Raw genomic sequence first — 23,603 nt, forward strand, 5'->3', positions numbered from 1 at the left:
ATTATGTTATAATAAAGTAATATATTTTCGTTTCCACTTCAGGTGTCAACTTTTGATGAGATGGTTGTGTTATTGAAGGGGCAGATATAATATTGTTTGCAGATATAAAATATTAATTATAATATTATAAGACAAAAATGAAGTTTGTTACGTGTATGAATTAACAAAATATTTAAAGTGTTCATTCAAAGTATTCACAATGGTTGTAACATATGATTTAGAAATTAATATACATACATCATACGGATAGATACGATTGCAACGTAAATACTCTTATCAGTACTCGCATGTATTCGTAGAATTAGTAGATATTACGGAACGTACAGACTGAAAACATTGGATTTAAAATACGCAACAAGTACGGTAAATGAAACCCAATCGATACTATTCGTTGTACATGAGCAGAATTACAAGACTATCTATATAGTTCGGATTCAAGCAAAACGCTCGAGGCAAGGAAATCGTTAGAACATGACGAACAGTCTGTTGCTGTCGTATCACATACAATTTTCACGAAAGAAGTTCTACGAACAAGTTAACACTGTACTCTACTAGAATCAATCATTAATGAGCGTTATAGCTTAGATTAAGCAAATGAACTTGTACAGCGGTGAGCATGGTAGACTTTAAGGAAATGTTAGAGGAAGAGGTGATAACAACTACTGCTAGTTATTGGATGATTGTGTTAGGGGATTTGTTGAATTTGGGATTTAGGGAAACTTGAGAATTTGTGGATTTGGGATTTGGGAAATTGGGGATTCAGAAAATTGGAGACGGGAATTTGAAGATTTGGAGACTTAAGGATTTGGAGATTTAAGGATTTCACCATTTCTGGATCCACCAATATAGAGATTCCAAAATGTAAAGATTCAGGAAATGAGAAGTTGGTAATTTGGTAATTTAGAAATTTGAGAATTTAAGAATTCAAGAACGGAATGTACTTATTTCACTTTTCAGAATCAGAGACATCCTCGCTCTACTTGAAATCCGCCAGTCCGTCAGGTGCATCCAAAGTCAACATTGCACTCAAGTGTACATCACCAATTTCTGGTTACACGGAAAAATGCAGAGTGGGGTTGCATGCGATTTCACAGCGTGTCCAACGAAGTATCGACAGTTCGCGGTGACGAATCGCGAGGAGATAATATTGATATACACCGTGCAATTCTGTTCCACCGATAATTGCATCCGCGCTTATCAAGCTCGTTTAAATTTAACAAATCTCCACAAAAAACAGAAACGAGTGTAAAAATTGAAACAACGCAAAAGTTCAAACAATTTGGCGGTTCCCCAGGCGCGATGTTAAGCGGAGAACCGGTTGACTCGAAGTAAACGCAAATTTTCAGCAACAAGTTCTTTCTTTTTTAGATTGACTCAAGTGACGTATGTCTTGGAAGATTTCCTCCTCCAAGCGAGTGTCGGAGACAGCCACGTCCTTCGTGAAACTTTTCGCACGTCACAAACCAGTGACGTACAGTTACGACACGAAAAAGTACGGCGAACAAGAAAATTCCATGGGATGCCCTCTTTCCCGTGGGTTCTGATACACATGGTTGGCCAGTTCGATCTTTTTTCGGCCAGTATGCTCTTTACGTCAATTAGAAAGAGACGTTTTTAGCTTGGAAGTTCCAGTGTCGAGTGCGGCCTTCGTGAAGCGCATCGCGTCACCGGCAGTAGTATCTGTGCCAGTGTCGTAGCATGGTGATGGTACCGTTAACGTATACCTTCTGAGAATACGTAATCGAGCATTTCGTAATAGTGTGCGAGTATTCGGTGGTATGTGTAAAGTTGTTGATAATTATAAATTTTCAAAGAATTCCTCCGGAGCAGGAAAATCGTGTTTTTGAGACGAAGAAGAAAAGTTGTTCGCAGAGACGCCATGTTGTAAGCTGGTGATAATCGAGCGCCAACAAAGTGACCGCGTACGACAGAAAGGATGATTTATGCGAGGTAATTCCATATGACTCACTGTATCATGCGCTCATTAGCAAAAATTCTGGATGGACTAGATAATTAATAATCAGCTTTACCGCGAACCCTGATTTGCACGTGTTACGCATTTATTTTCTTCCTTTATCTTCATCATTCGTTTCTGAATTTTCCTTCAGTCTTCTTATATTTTATTTTATGGAGAATTCAGTGTTTCATAGTTTTCTCTGAATTCTCATTACTACGTATAGTTCGTATCATGAACTTTGCCCCTGTAGTATCGCAATATTCCTTGTTCCGAATAATACGATAGGCTGCTCGAACAACTGAAAATCGTAATCTGCTTTATCGTGATAAGCTGCGGCTACTAACGGTAGTAAGAAAATCGGTTTTGATCGATTGATTCATGTTGTTATCGATAATGCCGAAAAAACAAATCGTTTAGAAGTAATGTTGGTTCATTTTCTTGTATTATCATTAGGTAAACGAGAAACTTTTCAATAGTATGATCTATTATTCTATTTGGTCTATGTCGCCTTCTAAATGCATTTTTCGTAATGATAACAAAGTCACTGAAGTATCGTTCAGCAGTGTCACTGCTGTGTTAGATATGATCACGTGATGATCACTGTGAATATATGAATTTGTAAATTTACGAAAGAGATTGCAGATATACGGATACTTGGAAATTTTTTAGTTTCTTACTTCAGAAGTCTTAAATTTCATGTACAAAATATATGAAGTACCACATCCCTCATATAGGGAGGAAGATTTAGGGGATTACTTTGATGGTGTAGATCCACCTTAGACTCTACCTCATTACTCCATTAAAAAGATGCATTTGAATTATCTGAAATTAATAGGTAATACGAGAGTTATTCAATAACTAAAGAGATAATAAATTTCCTCGCTTCTCATTCATATCAACTGTTCAGAATTATACCTAATATAAATAGAAAATTATCACAAAAGTAATGAATAAGATTTATCAAAATAAATGTTCAACTTTGAATGCAAACTTTCATGTAGCAAACGTGTCGAAATCTCTTCATTCAATGAATAACCCTCGTAGATAATCTCCGACAAACAATGGAAACAAACGTTTTTGTTTCTCCAGCGCATGGGCATGGTGACATTGGTGCAACATCATCAGCAAACAGCACCGGACGAAACTCGGTATCAGAAGGATCAAGATCAAGCGAGCGCAATTTCGATCGAGAATCAGGACACCGACGTCTGTCGCGTGAAAATTGAACATCCTTCCAAAGATACAGCGGTCGTTGCCACCGGAAATGGTAGCCTCGCCGGTTCCTCTACGCAGTGCAGTGACGTAGACGAAGAGGACGATGAAGAGACGGATACCGACGAAGAAGACTGGATACCAGATTTGCCGGTACCCACGGTGTTCCAGCAACAACAAGTGATCACCGCTGACGGAAATGTGGTGTTGCCGAACGCTGACGCCTCGAATTTTGGTGATGTGCGAGTGAAGAACTCGACTAATGTGCATCTTGGTAGCAAGACGTTTTATAAGGGACCGGTGACGATTAAACAGTTTGTTTATACCAACCCGATCTCTGTGGAGGATAACGATTCTGTTAAGAGCAACGAGAGGAACAGCAATGTTAATGGTTTTAATTCGAATAAGGAGAACTCGACTGGCAACGGTACCGTGTTATCTGAGAACCGTAATTTTGACAAAGGTGATCATCTTGATAATATAATTGCGTAACGAAAGTAATGAAAGCGATAATTTGAAAGTGATTGGAACGCGAATGGGACAAAATATAGCACACTTTCGCTACATGACTCCCATATTAGTATTCTAGGAATTTTAAACTTACAAACTTTCAAATTTTTAAATTTCTAAATTCTCAGACTCCATCTGCTATATTTAAAAATTTGTAAATTTGAAAACACGGAATGTTTGCGCGTTTTCCTTCCCACGCAGAACGAAGATATCAATTTTAGATTTTAGGATGTTTTTGAATAATGAAGTTTGCCATAGCAGCAATAAAAGATCAAGAAACCATTACTTGTCCGTTTTACCAGTTGGTAGGCACATGGAACCCAGGGTTGGCATAGTTGTGTTTATTTTTTTTCGGTTCTATGTAGTTTGAAAAGTCGAGGCGATCCTTGGGTGTATTACTGTTGCGGTAAACTGTAAGTGGTGGGCCGGATGGGTCATGGGTCAAAGGTGGGCCGGATGACCGCCGCAGGGAAAAGTGGGAAGTCCCGATTTCGGGAAAAGTCCCCTTTACCACTCCGTTTTTTTCTGTACAGGAAAATGCGCGGGAATCTATCCTGAGATTAAACACACTCCATATCCGTTATTTTTGTTAAATTGTTGTTCAGCCTTTAATTTTTTTTTTCATTTTCCCGCCTTTAAGTCGGAATAGTCTACAGTCTTCATCTAAATTAGGTTCGATAAATTAATTCTTATCGAAGCAATAGATCCCGAGATTTTATCTTCGCTCATTGAATTTTATCTCTTACGCTGTTATTAATTGAACTCGATAAAATATGACCGGAAGTACTTGAGTACATCCTGTATTAAGATCTGTGCTCAAAAGATTCATAGACGTGTTCTGTGTCAGATGTAATTAATTTTTGAGCTCCTCGTAAGCTCGTAACTTATAACAAAATGGTTTATATAACCGACTTTTTTGCTTGCCGTTATTGTTATGCCAGAATAAACGGTGCGTACTGTCGATCTTTATACAATGATGTCAATTTATATGAATTTGACTTTTACATTTTAATCGGTATTTTTAATCTGGCATAGATTGCAGAAATACTTTGGACTGTAGACTTAGCGAGACAATACCATATTGTGATACAGGGGATAGCAACGTTAAGCAATCTCTTGTAAAAAAGGGTTAATATTTTTTCTAGTAGAATATATAAATCATTTTACTTTGTATAATTACTAATTTGTATTTATAGTATTCGAGTGAATTCAATTAATGTTTTCTTATCCTTTTAGTAACAAAATGGCTGTGGACTTGGAGGTGTGCGGCACTTCTGTGTGTGCTTGCGTTAATTCTCGTAATCACTGTGATTGTCGTGAGTGTATATTTTACAAACAGTTCCACTACTACGCGACCAGCACCTGTTTTCCCGGAAATACCAGATTCTTCTCTTGGAGGTAATTCTATATTTATACAAAATTCTCGCGAATCATGTATAGTAAATTCGCTATATTGCCACTTTTATAACTCTCGAAATTGAAAAAATTATTCCACAAGCTATTACCATATTTTGATTGATTTTATAAGGGCCTCAACTGTTATAATCACTGGTCCATATTTTGAATAGCACCATCAGTGGCAGTATAAAAGAATCTATTATATTAATTCAAATCCGATATTAAACGGGCCATAAATATATCAATCGTAATATACTCAAGTTACAGGTGGTAAAGTGAAAAATGTTCGTTTCGTTGAAAGGAACGAATGGGGTGCTCAACCACCATCCGAACAATTGATAAAGATGAAACTTCCGGTCCCATATGTGATTATTAGTCATACGGCAACTGAATTTTGCACGACGCAGTCAGAATGTACATTTCATGTCCGATTTGCGCAAACGTTTCATATTGAATCCAGAAAATGGTCGGATATCGCTTACAATTTTCTTGTCGGCGGCGACGGGCTTGTGTATGTTGGTCGAAGTTGGGATTACATGGGAGCGCACGCCTTTGGATTCAATAATATAAGCATAGGCATCGCTTTCATTGGTACATTCAACAGTGTCATACCACCTAAAAATCAGTTGTACGCTGCTCAAAAGGTTATCGAATTAGGGGTAGAACATGGTAAAATCGCGCCAGATTACAAATTATTGGCGCACAGACAAGTTTCGAAGACTTTAAGTCCGGGTGATGCTTTGTACAGCATCATCCAGACGTGGCCTCACTGGGCGTCAGTTCCATGAACAAAATTTCTTTCGTAATAATGCAATTTTTTTAGCATTTATGATCTTACGTAAGAATTTCAGTAACCCCGCTGATAATATGACTAAAATAGTTTTTAATTATATAGTAATGATAACTCGAAATGTCGCGTTGAAACTAGAATAGACACCTGCGATGTAGAATATGCGTAACACTGTACAAAAGAGAAATAAGTAACTTGAGAATACCGATAAGCAAATACGATGCGAAGATCTCTTTTGTAGATAAGCGGAAAAAATTATGTAAAAATGTAATATCGTATTCTCTACTTCAAATGTGATGTGTATATTTTGATAGAACGTTTATACGTTTATATTTTAATTGCGTATAATATATAAATTTTGTATGATAAGACATTCGACGTGTACTAAAAAGAATAAGGATGTATAAAGAATTATTTCAAAAATATACAAAATATATAATGTAAATCTTTGATTTCGAATTTTACATACATCATTTGTTACTTGACATTTTTTTTAACAAAACGTATGTTTATGTACTTTTTAATAAAAGAATTTATTTCACGTTTCGTTTGTGCATTAAGTATGCGATATAGCATAGATTGTTTTGACCAAGAATCAATTGAACTTTATTTCTCTTATTGCCAATAGAGGGCGCAATGTCTGAGAAGAATATTATTAGGTCTTGTTTGCAATACAGAAGTATCCGATTCACATGTATTGCGGAACGCAAAAAAAGAAAAACGCAAATGAAACGAAAGGATGCATTGCGGAACGCATATTGTTCAAAGCAACTGTTACTAACAGCATCCTAAAAGGAAGAAATGTTACAGAACTCTCAGGGATCGAAAATTTTTATAGATTTTTTATAATTTCCTGATCAACGCGTTAACACGATGTTGTTGTCACGGAAACAAATCGTGTACGAATCTCTAGTTTCTAAGATAGCCATTTTGGCGGGTGACGTGTTTGCACGCCGAGTATTGACAGCCATAACATAAATGATCGACGTTGCATGTAACATGGCGATATTCGTTTTTCGAATGAACAGCAAGCAAAGACTATGGTAAATCATCGTTCGAGTAACAAGAGATTAATACAATTTTTCACAATGGTGAGAGACATTAATAAGTTTGTGTGCCTACAGACAGTAAACAGAGGAAAGACCGCGTATAATTTTCAGTTGCGCTAGGGGAGGGGGGCAATGCACCATGGGAACAATTTGCGACAGGCGCATGCGCAGATCAGTTTACAGTTGGAGCTTGGAAGAAAATGGCGTCAGCTAAGTTTCTGGAGGAAGCTCTGAGCACGGACGTCGATGAATCCGCAGTGAACGCGATAGTAGGCTCCCTCGAAACGCAACTGGTAACATCGACGCCGGCTGTGTCTGGTCATCAAGTAAGTTCTGCGTCAGTCAGCCAGCAGAATCATCAGGTGAACAGTGGTATTTCCAACGGGGGCACCATCACCGCGGTACAGCCGCAGAAACATGGGGTTTCAAACGGTGGCGGTGCTATCACTGTGAACAGTCTGATGACTCAAGAAGTAACGAAGTCTATTACCACGAGTACTCTTCTCCCTGTAAACGTGGTTACCTCAAACACAGTGGCGCCACAGGTTACTACACAACAGCAGCAACAGCATACACAGTCAGCAGTCCCCCCTGCTGCTTATATTAATCAAGTAACTACAAACCAGGTGACCAGTAATCAAACAACAAATATACCAAGCCTTACTAAAGCACATGAGCCTGTCAAGATTATTTATCCAACTGTTGGTCAAGTGATAGCAACTACGGGGGTAGCAAATGCCAATAATAAACTCTCTTTTCCTGCACAAACTGTTGGACAACTGGCCAATGGTACGTTGGGAATAACATCGCAGGCAGTGTTACAGACAACGTCGAACGTTTCTAATGTTGGTTCTGTTAGTGAAACCGGTAGTCAAACAGTGGCCAGTGTAAATAAGCCAACAGGTACAGCTTTGGTGATAAAGACTAGTGTAGCACCCAGTGGTATGGTTTCTGTTCCAATGTCTGTTCCTGTTTCTGTGGCTGGCAATGCTGTCAGCACAGCATTACAGGGTAAAGCTGGGGTTACGTCTACAATAGTACCCAGCAATGTGCAAATTGTCAATGTAAATACCATGCGTCCTGGCACTCCAGTGGCAGGACAACAAGCTGGAAAGCAGGTTGCACCGAGAGTAGTAATTGGTCAACACATGCTTGGAACAAGACCTGGAGCTCCAGGGGTAAGATGTTAATAGGTTGTAAACAAGTATGTGTATACATTTAAAGATCATTTAATTTTCTATTGCTGTTATTAACTTATTGTATTTACTCTCACATTTCAATATTCTTTTTTAAATGTAATGTTGGAAATATATTTTTACTATTAAAATGCTTATTTGAATATTTTTAGATAACATTACAAACATTACATGGTCTTCAACCCGGGACTCAAGGTCACATATTACTAAAAACAGAAAGTGGACAGTACCAATTGCTAAGGGTAGGGCCACCTCCAACTGCAGGTACTCCTGGTGGTACTGCAGTTACACCAAATAGTATAGCGGGAAATGCAGTGGTTGCTGCACCATCTCCAGGCACTACCTATCGCTTAGCCTCAGTGCCGGCTGTAAGTAGGCTGAACACACAGTTCACTGGCCCACCACTCGCCACCTTAAGAAAATCTGTTCAGGTGACGCACTCTTATACCTCTTACAAGACTCGATGTAGTGCTGTAGTAGACTTTTAGTTTGTGCCATTAGTTGGAATGGTGTTATTGGTAAGGCTATGTATTATGTTATTTTCTTTATTCTGTATTAAGTTGTTTCAATTCTGTGAAATTTTCTTTAAAATATAACAAATTTTTATTGTGTTTCAATTTCTTCCTCATTTTATAAAAAGCCATTCATATCATGTAAAAGCATTACCTTCACATCAGTAAAAAGAAGTTTAAATTTACTGCTGACTTAAGAATTCATATCAAATTTGAATAGTTACAATTGACTGAAAGGTTTTGCGTAACATACAAAGAATTTTATTTTCTCATTGGCTTATTTGTTGGGATGCCTCTTTGTTGTAGAAATTTTTCAAATGTGCAATTATTTTTCTTTATTCAGTGCCTTCATCTACACACACATTGCATGTTACATTGGTTAAGGGTATTGTAGTATAGCATATTTTCAGGTATAATAAAAAGCAATTAAGTTTATATACATACAATGTATAGTAATACAATTTTTTTATGTATATGAATTTTTATTTTTATTCAAGAAAAATTTTAATTCTCTAATTGGAAGGATATTTATGTAACATAGCTTGGAAGTAACAGTGACATACTTAACTTGAAATTATTCTAATAATTCATCATGCTATTGAATTTTCATGTAGAGATTATGTTTAATTACTTTAATATTCAAATTAATAATCTGGTATAAAATCCTATCTTATTAATATGTAGAATACTCATTATCTCATACTAAATACATAAATCAAAGGCAATTGTACATATATTTCTCATTAAGAAATAGTTAAATAATAACAAATTAAACAAAATTACGAGTCTGTACAAGGTACAAGTGCGTCTTTTAATGTATATCATTATTATAATTGCTGAATAATAAGAATATAAATATGTTTGTTTACTTTGAAGTAATGAAATTAGTTGGAAAAACAATAAAGAGATGTAGATTTTATGTTTGACAAATCTGAAGTTCAGCATGCATATAGCAAAAATGTAGACCATAATTTCCTAGTAAGAATATTGTTACAAAAGAAAAGTATTAATATTGCAGAGATTTAGAGATTTGATGTGATGATGCATGTGGGAAGTAAATTTTTATTATTATTATTATTATTATTATTATTTTTATTACTATCATTATTATTATTACTATTATTATTATTAGTATTTTTTGTGTTCTTTTAGTTATACTGAGCTTCAGAATATTGAACAATGTAATCTTTTTCTGTTTGAAATTTGTCTTATAAATTGGTATTAATTAAGATTATAGTATGTTGTGTAATAAAAATAATATATTTTTAATAAAACAAATTATAAAAGAAGAAGGTTACAAAATTATTAAGTATTGAAGTGTTGATAATATAAAACCTACATAGAAATGTTTGCTTTGAAATTGAGAGCATGGCATAAATCAAATTATTATTTATAATCTAAATTTATTTTTTTAATAATGCTGCAAATTGCTTCTGAATGACATTGCAGTTTTGTAATTGAAATGAAAATTTTTGAAATTACAAATTTATCAGTATTTATTAATTTCATGAATGAATTGATTTAGTAAATGAACGATTTTTTTCAATGGCCTTGAAACACAACAAATCTTATAATCTTGATTTATTTATCAAATACAGACAGTGGCTGCAACTATTACAACAGCAACTACAACTCCAGCTACGGTGACTGCTGCTGCCACAACTACACCTACCCCACCTGTTACAACTGTTCAAACAGTGCAGACTCCTGCACCTGTATGTATTACGTATATTTAACATAATCAAATTAAAATACTACGTGTCACAATGTATATCATATAAATTTTAATAATCTTTGGTTGCGTATTTATATAAGTATATTATTCACACTGTTTTTTTTTTTACTTCTAGCGTCAAACTACCGATAATACCAAAGAAAAGTGCCGTAAATTTTTAGCAAACTTATTAGAGTTATCTAGTCGAGAACCTAAAGCCGTGGAGCGAAATGTTCGAACTTTGATACAAGAATTAATCGATACTAAAGTTGAACCCGAAGAGTTCTGTGATAGACTTGAAAGATTGCTGAATGCTTCACCTCAACCATGTTTGATTGGATTTCTCAAAAAGAGTTTGCCACTTTTACGGCAATCGCTTGTTACGAAAGAATTGGTTATAGAGGGTATAAAACCACCTCCAGCCAACGTTGTTTTCCCTGTAACATCAGCCACTCCCGTAGTAACACAGGTAAGAATAATTAATTGACTTTGATGTACACAGTAGCGAATAGTGCAATTAGTACTGCTTACTTATGCTGCTACCATTCACTATATTCATACCTTTTGCTATGTACACCATAATGTACTTTATAATACAATGTAGCAGAATCAGCTTAGACCAACTGTTGCTGTGGCAGCAGCAACAATACCTGTAACTGCAGTTACTGCAACTACGCAAGTAAGGGTAATGACTCCACTAGCTGCAGCTACAACCACAGTCCCTCGACCTCCTCAGCCAGTTCAACAGAGGCTGGTAAGATAGCGCTGTTTATAGTTATTTTATCGCTTTTAACATTACAATGTGAAGTCCTGTAATATAGTTTCCATTGTACCATTGAATTAATACCCTAACCTTTGCAGTTAGCAATATATTTTATCACTAATTAGTATCTTAACGAAATTAATTACAATTGTTTCTTTATGTTCAATGTTTTACTGAATCAAAAAGAATTGCACATTTGATTTCCCTCAGATGCGACCGGTTACAACAGTAGTTCGGAGTCCTACAGCATACACTGTAAAGTCAACGGTAGCGGTAGCTGGTATTCGACCTACTGTTCCTACAGTGCAGAAACCACCTGTTACAACGACTGTTGTTAAGACAGTGACAACTACGACACAGGGAAAAACAATCAACACAACCACTACTGTTAATAAAGCCGTAGTGCCTTCTTTTGTTCCAAAGCCAGTTATTAAAGAAAAAGAAAAGAAAACATTTTCGTCTGCAGGATACACGTAAGCAGTCGCTCTTCGTTTATGTTTGTAAACAACGTACTTGTATGCGATTGTCCATATATTTCTTTTAAACAGGGGAGATGACGATATCAACGATGTCGCGGCTATGGGGGGAGTTAATCTTGCCGAGGAATCGCAAAGGATTCTCGGTTCCACAGAGTTTGTTGGCACACAAATAAGATCCTGTAAAGACGAAGTGTTTCTTCACATGACCCCATTGCAGCAAAGAATTAAACAAATTGGTAATTGTCTATATTGACCTGTTCACTTAAACGTACAACATGTACTGATAGTACGATATTTAAACAAATTTGTTTATTTTAGTTTCTAATTATGGATTAGAAGAACCTAATCAAGAAGTTGCAGCGTTAATATCGCATGCCGCACAAGAAAGGTTAAAGAATTTAGTAGAGAAGTTAGCGGTAATCGCAGAGCACAGGATAGATTTGATAAAGGTGCAGTATAAGGATCGCAATGAATGCAATCAGCGTTGGACCAAATGATTGTAACTTGAATGTCATATGTTGCTCATAGGTGGATCCACGATACGAAGTAACGCAAGATGTCCGGGCACAGTTAAAGTTCTTAGAAGACTTGGATAAAGTCGAACGTAGAAGACACGAAGAGCAAGAAAGAGAGTTACTTCTGCGTGCCGCGAAAAGTCGCGCGAAAACGGAAGATCCAGAACAAGCTAAACTTAAGGCGAAAGCGAAAGAGGTATTTTTGTACAGTTACAAAGTGAAATAAAGTGCTGCGTAGACAAGTGAGAGTAATTGTATTATTTATATTCCATAGATGCAACGTGCAGAAATGGAAGAGCTAAGACAAAGAGAAGCTAACCTGACAGCTTTACAAGCGATTGGTCCACGTAAAAAGCCTAAACTCGATGTAGGGGGGTCCGCCAGTAGTCCAGGAAGTAATTCCGGTTTGAACACTTCAGCGACCGGAATTAACCGACAAATGCCGATGAGACCGCGTTTGAAAAGGGTGAATTTTCGAGACTTATTGTTCCTTCTTGAACAAGAGAAAGAAACGTGTAGGAGCACAATGCTGTATAAATCGTACTTGAAGTGATGTTCTGTGAAGGGCAGGAACTTGAGTGACCCGCCCGATATTTGGCGCCCAACCTATACGGTCTTGTGTGAGCTGGCCTCAATGGACCTTGATCGATCATGTAACGTTAGTGTACGTTGCATTGTACAGTGTTTCATAAGTTGCATACGATGAAATTCATTGCGAATCACGTCGAGATTCCACATACATTCAAAATAAGATTATTTCTACCATGTCGATAAGCTTCCCTACTGTAAATGACTGAAGATTTTTTAAATGTAATATAATAGATTGTTCTTTATTTTTCAACACGAAATCGCATCATTCAGAAGAGCAATGTGTATGAGCACATGCTTCGATGATCAGTCTGGGGTAGTCTCCTGTGGTAAGGGTGTTGTGTGGCCATATATAAATGTTGTTATATGGTGCGTGTACGGTGTATGTGGAATGAATGAGTGTACATTGTCATTTATGTATATGCCTGCTGCATTGTAACACTTGACCTATACTTTTGGACACTGTAGCGCTAGTGTAAAGAGTGCAGGTTTTGTTAATATATAGTAAATCGTATTTTTGCAAATTATAATGTAACGAAACAAACGTAAAAAAAAAAATGAAGAAGAGGAAAACTGTGAGCACACTGTCCAAAAAGTATGGAATTATTTGTACAATATCTTACACCTAAAAAAATACTAAATAGTGATAATTTCAATGTTGGTACAACAAAATATAGCTACTCTCCACCATAAGATGGAATTGTTATCAGTATATTATGTTGTAATCTACATTTTCAGTGTTTATAAAAGAATTAGCTGTTACGTTTTTTATTAAAGAAATATTTACAAAAGTAAGAATGTACGGATATTTTTTCGATTAACGTTAATTTAATTAATTTATATTTCCTCATTGGAATTGGTGCAGTTTTTGCTAATATTCAGACGAGAAAAAAAAGTGTGCTTCGCATAATCAATTGAAGAAGAAGTAAAAGAAAAAAATAAATAATTCAAAGCGTGTACCTGATTTATAATGTAAAAGAATTTGCTGCAGATGTACGTGGGTGCCTATTATCGTACAGAAGTAATGAAAAAAGAAAAAAAGATATCGATCTTTCCTAACTTGCTCATCACATGAGCGTATTACATTACGCGTGCCCGATGTAGATTTTTCCTGCAAAATTAACATCATTGTACATGCCTATCATACGATAGAGACATTGATACATATACCTGTATATACGTACGAATATACGCATGTATCATTCATTTACGTTTAGTGTTCATTTCTAGTACATCATCGGTTTAGATCGTTCAAGGTAGTTTCTTTATTCTGTAATAGCATTTAATATCATACAGAATCTCGAATGATTTGTGTTCATTCACGCAGATTTACATATAAATATAGAAACTGAACTTTCGTCTTGGAACATATTCAACATTTTACACGATACCGATATGGGAAGCCATACATTTTTTATAAGCTATAATATATAAATTTGATATAAGTTTGTTGAAGCAATTGGTAGAAGTTTTTCTATTATACTGCCGTAGTTTAAATGCAATTACAAAATGATAAAAAAAAAAAAGAAATAAGAACGATAATATAATACGAGGCATACTATTTATTTCATTTCTTTTTACTTTTCGATGATCCTCAAGACAACGGTTACTTCAAGATTATCCGCTATCCGAATCAGAATTATAGTTTAACAAGTATCACGATAATCTGGATTAACCGTGATTCTTCAATGATTTTCGTGCTTCCATATTTTTCAGGGAGCACGATACACATTTCCCGACCACCGACGTTCGCGAAATAAGTTACAGAGGCACGTACACCTGTGAGTCTTCTTAGTGTAAATAATAAGAGAACAAAACGTGAGAGAGTGAGAGATGGAGTGAATAAAAGCGAATATCTATGTTACGTTTCAGTTATAATTACCGTAGACTTTTACTATATTGCCACCGCCATAGGAAAAATTCTTGGAATTGATATCGCGTTGGCTAAACAAATATTGCGGTCTTCGTTTATCTCCCACGTTCACTTGGGAATACTACTAGGCTATATAAAACGTGGCAATGTAACTCATGAAAACGTGCAGTGTAACGCGAGTTAATCGAACATGGAGTGATGTAATACGTGGCAATATATCGCATGCTTATCGTGTAATAATAACACGTGGTAATGTAACAATGCAACACGTGATGTAACAATACAATGCGTGGTAATGTAACAATACAACACGTGGTAATGTAACAATGCAACATGTGATGTAACAATACAACGCGTGGTAATGTAACAATACAACACGTGGTAATGTAACAATACAACACGTGGTAATGTAACAATGCAACACGTGATGTAACAATACAACGCGTGGTAATGTAACAATACAGCACGTGGTAATGTAACAATGCAACACGTGATGTAACAATACAACGCGTAGTAATGTAACAATACAACACGTGATGTAACAATACAATGCGTGGTAATGTAACAATACAACACGTGGTAATGTAACAATGCAACACGTGATGTAACAATACAATGCGTGGTAATGTAACAATACAACACGTGATGTAACAATACAACGCGTTGTAACGAGTGGCAGTACAGTGCGTGGTAATGTATCGTAGCATAACGAGACAAATGACAATGTAGCGCTACATGAGCGCCTCTATAGTGCGTGGAAGTACGAAGGTGGCAATATAACAAGAGTCTACCGTAGGGTGAAACGTAGTTGCTTCAACGGTTCAAAATATCAATTGAAATACAAAATACGCGCACAAGACTGACGAACTATGTAAAAGATATTAAGTTGAACTATATACTGTTATCTTTTTGAATAGCGCCGATTAAATTTGCGAGAATCAATAGAAAAGCGAAAGAATTTAAAAAGAAAAATGCGTAACAGGTGCAGGGGTACATTGCAATACTGATCTCAGTTAAATATAATTTGTTATTGCGTGCACCGGGAAGCGATTCTGCCTTTCTAATTGTATAATGCAATTTATTGTAAGTTCTTCGTTACGAGCCGGAAAATTAGAAAGAAAAAGGGAAAAAAGGATCGTTGAAGCAAAGTTGTTCGAGTACATGTAAATAATTCGTTTTTCAGTCGCTAAATATACTTTTTATCGGAAATGGCACATAAATACCGTTTTACATGTACCATACATTTTTGGCCGCGCACTTCACAATGTAAAGGAAGAAAAAAAAGAAGAAAACGGAGAGAGAGGTTTTTCTTTTTCTTAGCTGCGTGTTCCTCTTTGCAATGATCGCGACGTTTCTTTCTTTTGTACGAAGCTCGAGAAAAGGAAAAAACGCGAAAAAAAATAATAATAAGACCGCAAGTTTCCGAAGTTAGATGATAATGTTCTCCTTACTGCCACTAAGTGGAAATTATTAATATAAATATATAAAAATAGAGGATTGTAAAGAAACTAAAGAACTAATGGTACATAGCAGTTTTGGTACAGTATGATATTTTTACAAATTGTAATTCGATAAGTCGTAAGCCAGAGGATAATAATAAAAAAAAAAAACAACACGAGAATAAGTTTCACCAAAGAAATAGCCCGAATTCTTTATTCTTTTTCGTTCAGAACAAAAAAGCAATATGAACAACGTACGATTTTTGTACGACACGATTTTCTTTTGACAGGAACCAACTTTTGTTTTCCAATGTTTTATAAATTATCGAGACTAATCAAATCCATAAAGTTTCGGGCTGTTATTGTATTCGCAAAATTAAATGATATAAATACTGAAAGTAATACTTGAGTAAGGATTTCATTTTTTTGCCTTGTATTTTTGCGTGTGTAAAAATCTGTATAATGCATGGGCGTTGTCGAGTTAAGGGGTAGTATTATAAAGAGAAAGAAAAAAATACTATAAAAGGTATACTTATGCAATATAAATACGTTGAACGGTGCCTTCTTCTGATTACGTATCACACGAACTGTTCTAGATGGTTCTTAGCATGTTCTATTTAAAGATGCTCTTGAACTATTTCATCAGCGCACATGCTGTACGATTGGAATGTTATCGTACAAGCAGAGCGCTGCTTACTTTATGAATCACTATCGAATCCTTCAACGATGTCTCACATTTCAGTAGCTTTCGTTTCACACCTTGTTTTTATATAAAGATTTTGCAATACACGAAACTGTGCTGCGTTTTGATTCAAATAAATTGTTAAGGGTCAAATTTTTATGTATAACATTTTTGAAAAGATGCTAACACAATGAAACCTTTCTATTCATTTTTTCGGACAGTAAAAAGATTTGAAATAATTAAAATTTTACCGTGGTTTCAATTCGCGGGTTTTTTAACGACGCTCTCGTGAAAAATATCGTTCATCAAGCCTCCGTACGGACAATGGTTTCGTCCCGGGGTATCCTCGAATTTCAAGCCCGTCTTCCATGTTGACGCCAAAGGCTACTTCGCCTCGTGTCGTGTATTGAAGGACCTGGGACTGAGATGGCCCTCGGGCGATCCAGAAATGGAATATAATCAAGCCGTTGCTCGACAGAGACCGAGAAGGGTGGGAGGTAAAATGTGCAATAGCTGGTGAGAGAAGGATGGAAAAGGGTTCATAGACGAGGAAACTCAACGAGAGAAAGAAAGGCCAAGATGGAATCAACGAAATTTCGAAAACCAGAAGTATAGACAAAAATAAAAAAAAAGACAATTGTTCAAACAAAAAAGTTGAAGAATATAGGAATTGCACAGAAACAATATGCAAGAGGATAAAGTGATAAACAAGAGTAGAAGAGATCGAAGAAGCCAAAGAAATAAATCTCGATGGAATTTGGAAAAATGATACCGTCGAGAAAAAGAGGGTACGAAAAGAAACAAAAAGGGTTGTAAAGAAAACGACGGTAACAATATGGCGAAATGAATGAAAAGATAAAGAGAGGAATAGAATAGAAGTACAGAGAAACAGACAGAAGCAGAGAAAGAGAGGGAGAGTGTCTCCCTCTCAGCAGGTTCGAGGGATGATAGCCCGTGGCTCGTACTACCCTCGGGCATCGCGGATATTGAGTTCACGGTAACCATGGAAACGGGGCCTCAGGCAATGACGTTTGTGCGCTTTATCCCTTATTCCCGCGGTTACGTGATCAACGCGGTTCCAAGCTCTTTCGTTCTCTCTACTGCTCCTCCACCTCTGCCCCATTCTACCCCTTGTTTCTTCTCACATATTATCTCCTCTTTTTTCCTCTTCGACCTGTTACCACAAGGTTCCATTGTTTTCGACTTATAAATCATCAGATTGCTTATTATGTATGCTCCCTTTTCTCTACCTTGCTAATTAACCTCGTGCTGAAAGAGCTGGGATGTGAATTGGTGGTAGTGATGGGTTTAAGTTATTCGCGAGTATAATTGGGTGTCGTTTTTAATTAAGAGCTTTTTAGATTTTTAGACCGACGCGAACCAATATACTGTATACATTCGAAAACTTAGTTTGAGAAACTTAGAAATTGAAACTTGCAAATTTAATTTTGGAAATGTGCAAATTACTAAACTTGAGAATTTGAACATTTTCGCATTTGAACAATTCGAAGAACCCCGAAGTTCTAAACTAGAAAATTAAATCTCTTAACCTGAAAATTGTAAACTCCTCAAATCTGAAAATCCTTAAACTTGAAAATTTGACAATGAAATTTCTAAGTGACCAAACTCGATTAAGTACCAGAATTGAAATACGAATTATCTCGAATTTTTTCTCTGGGGTCCATAAAGAACGAGCTACACGTATGCACGATTGAAATATGCGATTACGAAAGCCACCGTAGCGAAAGGTCATCGCACGAGATGCACGAGTTGCAGCTTTACGGTCGGCATGAAAAGTCGAATGCATATTCCATGTAACTCGTTCAGAGCCTATCAAATTTTTATGTCGGCGCACGTTATAGAAGCGCATTGTTCGACTAATGATTTGAATTCGTCCCGCTGCACAGGCAGATTTTATTTTTCCTTTTCAAATTCAATCGAAACCAGTCACTACCATGTTCCGGTTTTATTCATTGTTTTTCTCTCTCGTATCACGGGATTCAATTCATAATATTCTCGAAACATTGTTCAAGCGATTCTGGGCTTTATTCGATTTCATTTTTCCGGTCAACGTGAAAATTTAATGCTAATTTGCGGCTTGAAAAGGAACTGGGTACGGGCTGAACATTGGCGTAACTCGGATGTTTATTTTACCCTTCTCCGTTTTATATTTAATTGTATATTGTATTTAGGATAAAATACTTGTTTTTATTGTTAGTTTAATTGAATCTTCTTTTTATTATAATCTAATCTTATTATAATCTATAACTTTTCGTTCTATGATTTTTTTAATTTTGACAAAGCAAATACATTTTTTTGTCAGAAATAAAAATAGCAAATATATAATTCTAAGCATGTTACAAATTTATTCAGAGGAAGATCGTATAATATCTTTAATCTGCAACAATAAGTATATTAAAAAAAAATGATAATTATGTAAAACAAAAAATATCTTCAACAGTTTAATAATAGTATGTCTGCTAAAATGTAAGAGTGTCTTAAAATGTTTAAAAACAAGAAGTATACCAGCCTAGTTACGCCAATGGTTTCGAGTAAGTTTCTAGCAAGAGAAATAAAGCAGCATCGTTTGCACGGTTTCAAGTAATAAACGTTTTATTGAACGGGATACTTAAAGTAGCAGTTGTCTTATTAATTAGAAACTATTTCCCTCATTTTTAAAACGAATAATAACAGGGATATTCGAAGGACATCGGCAGAATCTCAGACCGGAAGTTATCTTCCGAAACAGTTCTGGATTTTTTAATCCTGTAGTTAGTTAGAAACACAGCTTTTTAGTCGATGAGATCAACGCGAGTTGTTTCGTTGTCGAATGCGTTTAAGTACATAGAATATTTATATTTATATATATATAATATATATATAGATATAGATACAAGTTTATTCGCGGTATTTACAGTAATTAGTATGGCATTTAAATACATATAGGTACACCTTATTTAATAAAGAGTTCTTATATGCATAAGTGGGTCACGAGCGTGCTTAATGATACCGTTCCATGATACATATCATCGCGATCATGCTCCTCGGGCTGATTTTCGTAAAAGATATTGAAACGATTTTAACGGTAATTTTTGCGGTCGTAATTCTGTAATCTTATACGTAGTCGAATTACTGCTGCTCAGAGCAGTTTTAAATAAAGATATTGAATTTCGTGAAATTTCTATATCGAGGAATAAAAATCGGGCGGAGGTGAGATTTTATTATAAATTGAGAGATGAAATTTGAAAATTAATGCTACACGCTCTCCCACGCCATTGTCGTATTCACACCCTCGAATAAAATCAGTATTTAGTTGCTAGTGATTAAATTGATACCGATAAATGATCCAGATAAATTTAGAGAAGAGGAATATTTTTAGAAGTGGGTGATTCTAGAATTTAGGGGGTTTGAAATTTAGGAATTTGGGGGTTGAAGATTTGGGGATTTAGGGGGTTTGAAATTTAGGAATTTGGGGTTGGAGGTTTGAGGATTTAGAGGGTTTGAAATTTTGGAATTTGGGAGTTGCGAATTTGGGAATTAATGGATTTGGAAATTTAGGAATTTGGGATCCTGGAAAATTAGGAATTTGGGGATTTGGAAATTTAGGAATTCGGGGTCCTGGAAATTTGGGAATTTGGGGGGTTGAAAATTTGGGAATTTGGGGATTTCGAAATGTAGGAATTCGGGGTCCTGGAAATTTGGGAATTTGGGGATTTCGAAATGTAGGAATTTGGGGGGTTGAAAATTTGGGAATTTGGGGATTTCGAAATGTAGGAATTTGGGGGGTTGGAAATTTGGGAATTTAGGGATTTCGAAATGTAGGAATTTGGGGGGTTGAAAATTTGGGAATTTGGGGATTTCGAAATGTAGGAATTTGGGGGGTTGAAAATTTGGGAATTTGGGGATTTCGAAATGTAGGAATTTGGGGGGTTGGAAATTTGGGAATTTAGGGATTTCGAAATGTAGGAATTTGGGGGGTTGAAAATTTGGGAATTTGGGGATTTCGAAATGTAGGAATTCGGGGTCCTGAAAATTTGGGAATTTAGGGATTTCGAAATGTAGGAATTTGGGGGGTTGAAAATTTGGGAATTTGAGGATTTCGAAATTTAGGAATTTGGGGGTTGAAAATTTGAGAATTTGGGAATTTCGAAATGTAGGAATTCGGGGTCCTGAAAATTTGGGAATTTGGGGATTTCGAAATGTAGGAATTTGGGGTCCTGGAAATTTGAGAATTTGGGGATTTCGAAATGTAGGAATTTGGGGTCCTGGAAATTTGGGAATTTGGGGATTTCGAAATGTAGGAATTCGGGGTCCTGAAAATTTGGGAATTTAGGGATTTCGAAATGTAGGAATTTGGGGGGTTGAAAATTTGGGAATTTGAGGATTTCGAAATTTAGGAATTTGGGGGTTGAAAATTTGAGAATTTGGGAATTTCGAAATGTAGGAATTCGGGGTCCTGAAAATTTGGGAATTTGGGGATTTCGAAATGTAGGAATTTGGGGTCCTGGAAATTTGAGAATTTGGGGATTTCGAAATGTAGGAATTTGGGGTCCTGGAAATTTGGGAATTTGGGGATTTCGAAATGTAGGAATTTGGGGTCCTGGAAATTTGAGAATTTGGGGATTTCGAAATGTAGGAATTTGGGGGGTTGGAAAATTAGAAATTTAGGGACTTTGGAATTTAGTAATTTGGTGGTTGAAAATTTGGGAATTTAAAAAAATGAATAACTTGGAAATTCAGAAACTTGAAAGTTCAGGACTTCAGAAATTCCCAAACCTCATCTACTTAAACCAACGATACTTTCATTTCATTCGATATCGATCCCATCACTAGCAACAGCGACACAGTAGAGTTTCATTTATCTGAACTCTAATTTCTCGAAATCTGCAACACCACCCTTGTATTAGATTGGTACACATGAAATGTCCTACCCCTTCGCATGCATGATTGTATTGCTCCCAACATTTCACATGAACCAAACCAAACATAACGGCTACATAAACTCTCCTGTAGCATAAAATAAATATCATGGTAATCAATATAGAAATCATTAATAAGAAAAGGAAATCAGTACGCCCTTATCAGATTCTTGAGGCTCTCACAGCCCTATTTTCCATATTTATTATTAGTAGAATATCGATATCACCCCCTGATGAATCTGACAACAACTGAACATCAGGACACTGAGCCAGGTACCTGCATGTCTATTAATAACAAGTACAGGGTGTTTTATATAATAATTACCACATTGTTACTCTACATTTCTAGATCATCTCTCAAAAATTTCTTGCGCTTAACAAAAATTATCAGTAGTCTATATTTATGAGAAATTGAAGTCCACAAAGTATACACAAATGATTCGTTCATTTATTTATCTATATATCTTGCAGATTACCCCATCAAAGTTTGATATATGTATCATAAGTGCACAAACATTCTTCACAGTAGAATTGAATCATATTCAATACTGATTGAATCAGAAATAATAACATTTCCAAGCAATTGAGTTTCAACCCACAATTTCTACAGACCTTCATCCTCTCAATGAGTTGAAGTTGAGTCGAGTTACAGAACATATCCTCTCGCAATACTTCAACAAAATAATTTGTCCTTGAACTTCAAGGTAGCGATCTATCATCGTAGAATAACAGTGTGATCATCGAACACCCTGACATCAAGTTGCTGTCACGCAAATCCTCCAATAAATAAAATTCTACTGCATCTCTCGCGATCTCCCAGGGAATCTGTACACAGCGTGGCACCGCTCATCGTTCGTGACGCAGTCTTGAAGAGTTCTCCTGGACAACTCACTCGAGTTCCCGCTGTAAACAACGGATCGTCCTCGAGGTCGTTTTGCGCTGGTGCGCGTTGTTCCGTCAGGTGTTGACGGCCTGTCTAACGAACAGGTACTCCGAGAATTGTTGGCCCTCCACGCCGCCTCCGTTGCTGGCGACAACGCGAAAGCCGGCGTTCAGGAGCCTGGTGATGGCCTGCACGGAGTTCAGCTTGCAGTAGCCGTTTAACGGGAACCTGATCACGTGACGGGTGTCCTGTTGGTGCCAGGCGACACCCGATCTGGCGTCGATCACCGCCTGCGTCGTTTCCGGGAACACCTCGTCGAGCAGTGCTCGACCACCGGATAGCATCACGCGTTCCCCTAAATCGGGGCTGACATGTAGAGCGACGCACTCGTAGCTGCAATTGCCGTCGTTGCCACGGAGCTTCTCTGAGTCCCGGTTACAGGGCACCGTTGTGCAGCTCGTGCCACGGGCACTTTGCTGGTTCGCGGGCGGAGGACTCGGAGACGAGGATGACGTGGTTGTTGTCGTGGAACCGTTTTTTATACGCTCCTTCTTCATTTGTTCTAGCTGCCTGCACATCGCTGGAACACAAGGGACGTGATTTGTGAGATCGTTGACTTTATGGTGGACGTAGTGGTTAATTTTATGGAGGATGCTGGGAGAGGAGCTGGTGGATCATTTCGTGATGATTGAGGTGGTGGTTAATTTTATGGAGGATGAGGGAGAGGAGCTTGTGGTGGTTGATGGAGGATGTTAGAAGAGCTGGTGAATAATTTTGTGACTGATGGACTCAGGGAGAGATAGTTGGTAGACAATTTGGATTTGTCATACTGGATCTACTAAAGGATTACTAGTTACCAGTAGTAGCTAGATGAGGATTAGGATGTATTTGATGCTCCACATGTAGTGTGGGGAGCATATGGAGTACATGGAGTACATGTGGACACATATGGTGCACATGACATATCATACTCTTATTGAGGATGTGTCGTATTGAGGAGTATGATAGTGTGAGGAGTGCATGGAGCATTTTTGGAGTATATGGGATATGTGGAGTACATATGGACACATATGATGTACATGATCTGTCATACTCCTATTGAGGAGTGTCCTATTGAAGAGTAT

General features: G+C 36.7%; 3 protein-coding genes across 15 annotated transcripts in view; 2 read left to right on the forward strand and 1 right to left on the reverse strand.

The window, feature by feature from the left end:
* Positions 1 to 65: 65 nt before the first annotated feature.
* On the forward strand, positions 66 to 6,312 carry LOC100875823 (peptidoglycan-recognition protein LC). 10 transcript variants are annotated; one of them, XM_076529553.1, is made up of 7 exons: positions 70 to 883; positions 958 to 1,123; positions 1,369 to 1,950; positions 3,047 to 3,632; positions 4,715 to 4,807; positions 4,916 to 5,077; positions 5,339 to 6,312. In XM_076529553.1, exons 4-7 carry the CDS (start codon positions 3,050 to 3,052, stop codon positions 5,863 to 5,865), a joined length of 1,365 nt encoding a protein of 454 aa, XP_076385668.1. In that variant the 5' UTR covers positions 70 to 883; positions 958 to 1,123; positions 1,369 to 1,950; positions 3,047 to 3,049; the 3' UTR covers positions 5,866 to 6,312. The 10 variants fall into 10 exon arrangements, with proteins under 10 accessions (XP_076385669.1, XP_012138566.2, XP_076385668.1 ...); XM_076529552.1 differs by having other exon boundaries at positions 70 to 610; positions 690 to 883; positions 958 to 1,950; XM_076529554.1 differs by having other exon boundaries at positions 66 to 883; positions 958 to 1,950; positions 3,002 to 3,632.
* Positions 6,313 to 6,610: 298 nt separating this feature from the next.
* On the forward strand, positions 6,611 to 13,889 carry LOC100875934 (TBP-associated factor 4). 3 transcript variants are annotated; one of them, XM_076529542.1, is made up of 11 exons: positions 6,612 to 6,910; positions 6,992 to 8,094; positions 8,265 to 8,543; positions 10,223 to 10,339; positions 10,475 to 10,807; positions 10,943 to 11,092; positions 11,312 to 11,574; positions 11,650 to 11,816; positions 11,899 to 12,029; positions 12,109 to 12,291; positions 12,370 to 13,889. In XM_076529542.1, the coding sequence occupies exons 2-11, from the start codon at positions 7,117 to 7,119 to the stop codon at positions 12,646 to 12,648; spliced, it is 2,880 nt and encodes a 959-aa protein (XP_076385657.1). In that variant the 5' UTR covers positions 6,612 to 6,910; positions 6,992 to 7,116; the 3' UTR covers positions 12,649 to 13,889. The 3 variants fall into 3 exon arrangements, with proteins under 3 accessions (XP_012138575.1, XP_076385657.1, XP_012138576.1); XM_012283185.2 differs by having other exon boundaries at positions 6,611 to 8,094; positions 10,946 to 11,092; XM_012283186.2 differs by having other exon boundaries at positions 6,612 to 8,094; positions 8,265 to 8,480.
* Positions 13,890 to 19,263: 5,374 nt separating this feature from the next.
* The window catches only part of twz (BTB/POZ domain-containing protein twz), a 51,179-nt gene continuing 46,839 nt past the window's right edge, over positions 19,264 to 23,603 (reverse strand). For both annotated transcript variants that reach the window (XM_012283188.2, XM_076529555.1), the window contains exon 5: positions 19,264 to 23,059. In XM_012283188.2, the coding sequence (XP_012138578.1) occupies positions 22,554 to 23,059 (506 nt within the window). In that variant the 3' untranslated portion in view covers positions 19,264 to 22,553. The remainder of the gene's footprint in view (positions 23,060 to 23,603) is intronic.

The sequence above is a fragment of the Megachile rotundata genome, chromosome 3 (genome assembly GCF_050947335.1).
Source record: "Megachile rotundata isolate GNS110a chromosome 3, iyMegRotu1, whole genome shotgun sequence".
Classification (NCBI taxonomy): domain Eukaryota; kingdom Metazoa; phylum Arthropoda; class Insecta; order Hymenoptera; family Megachilidae; genus Megachile; species Megachile rotundata.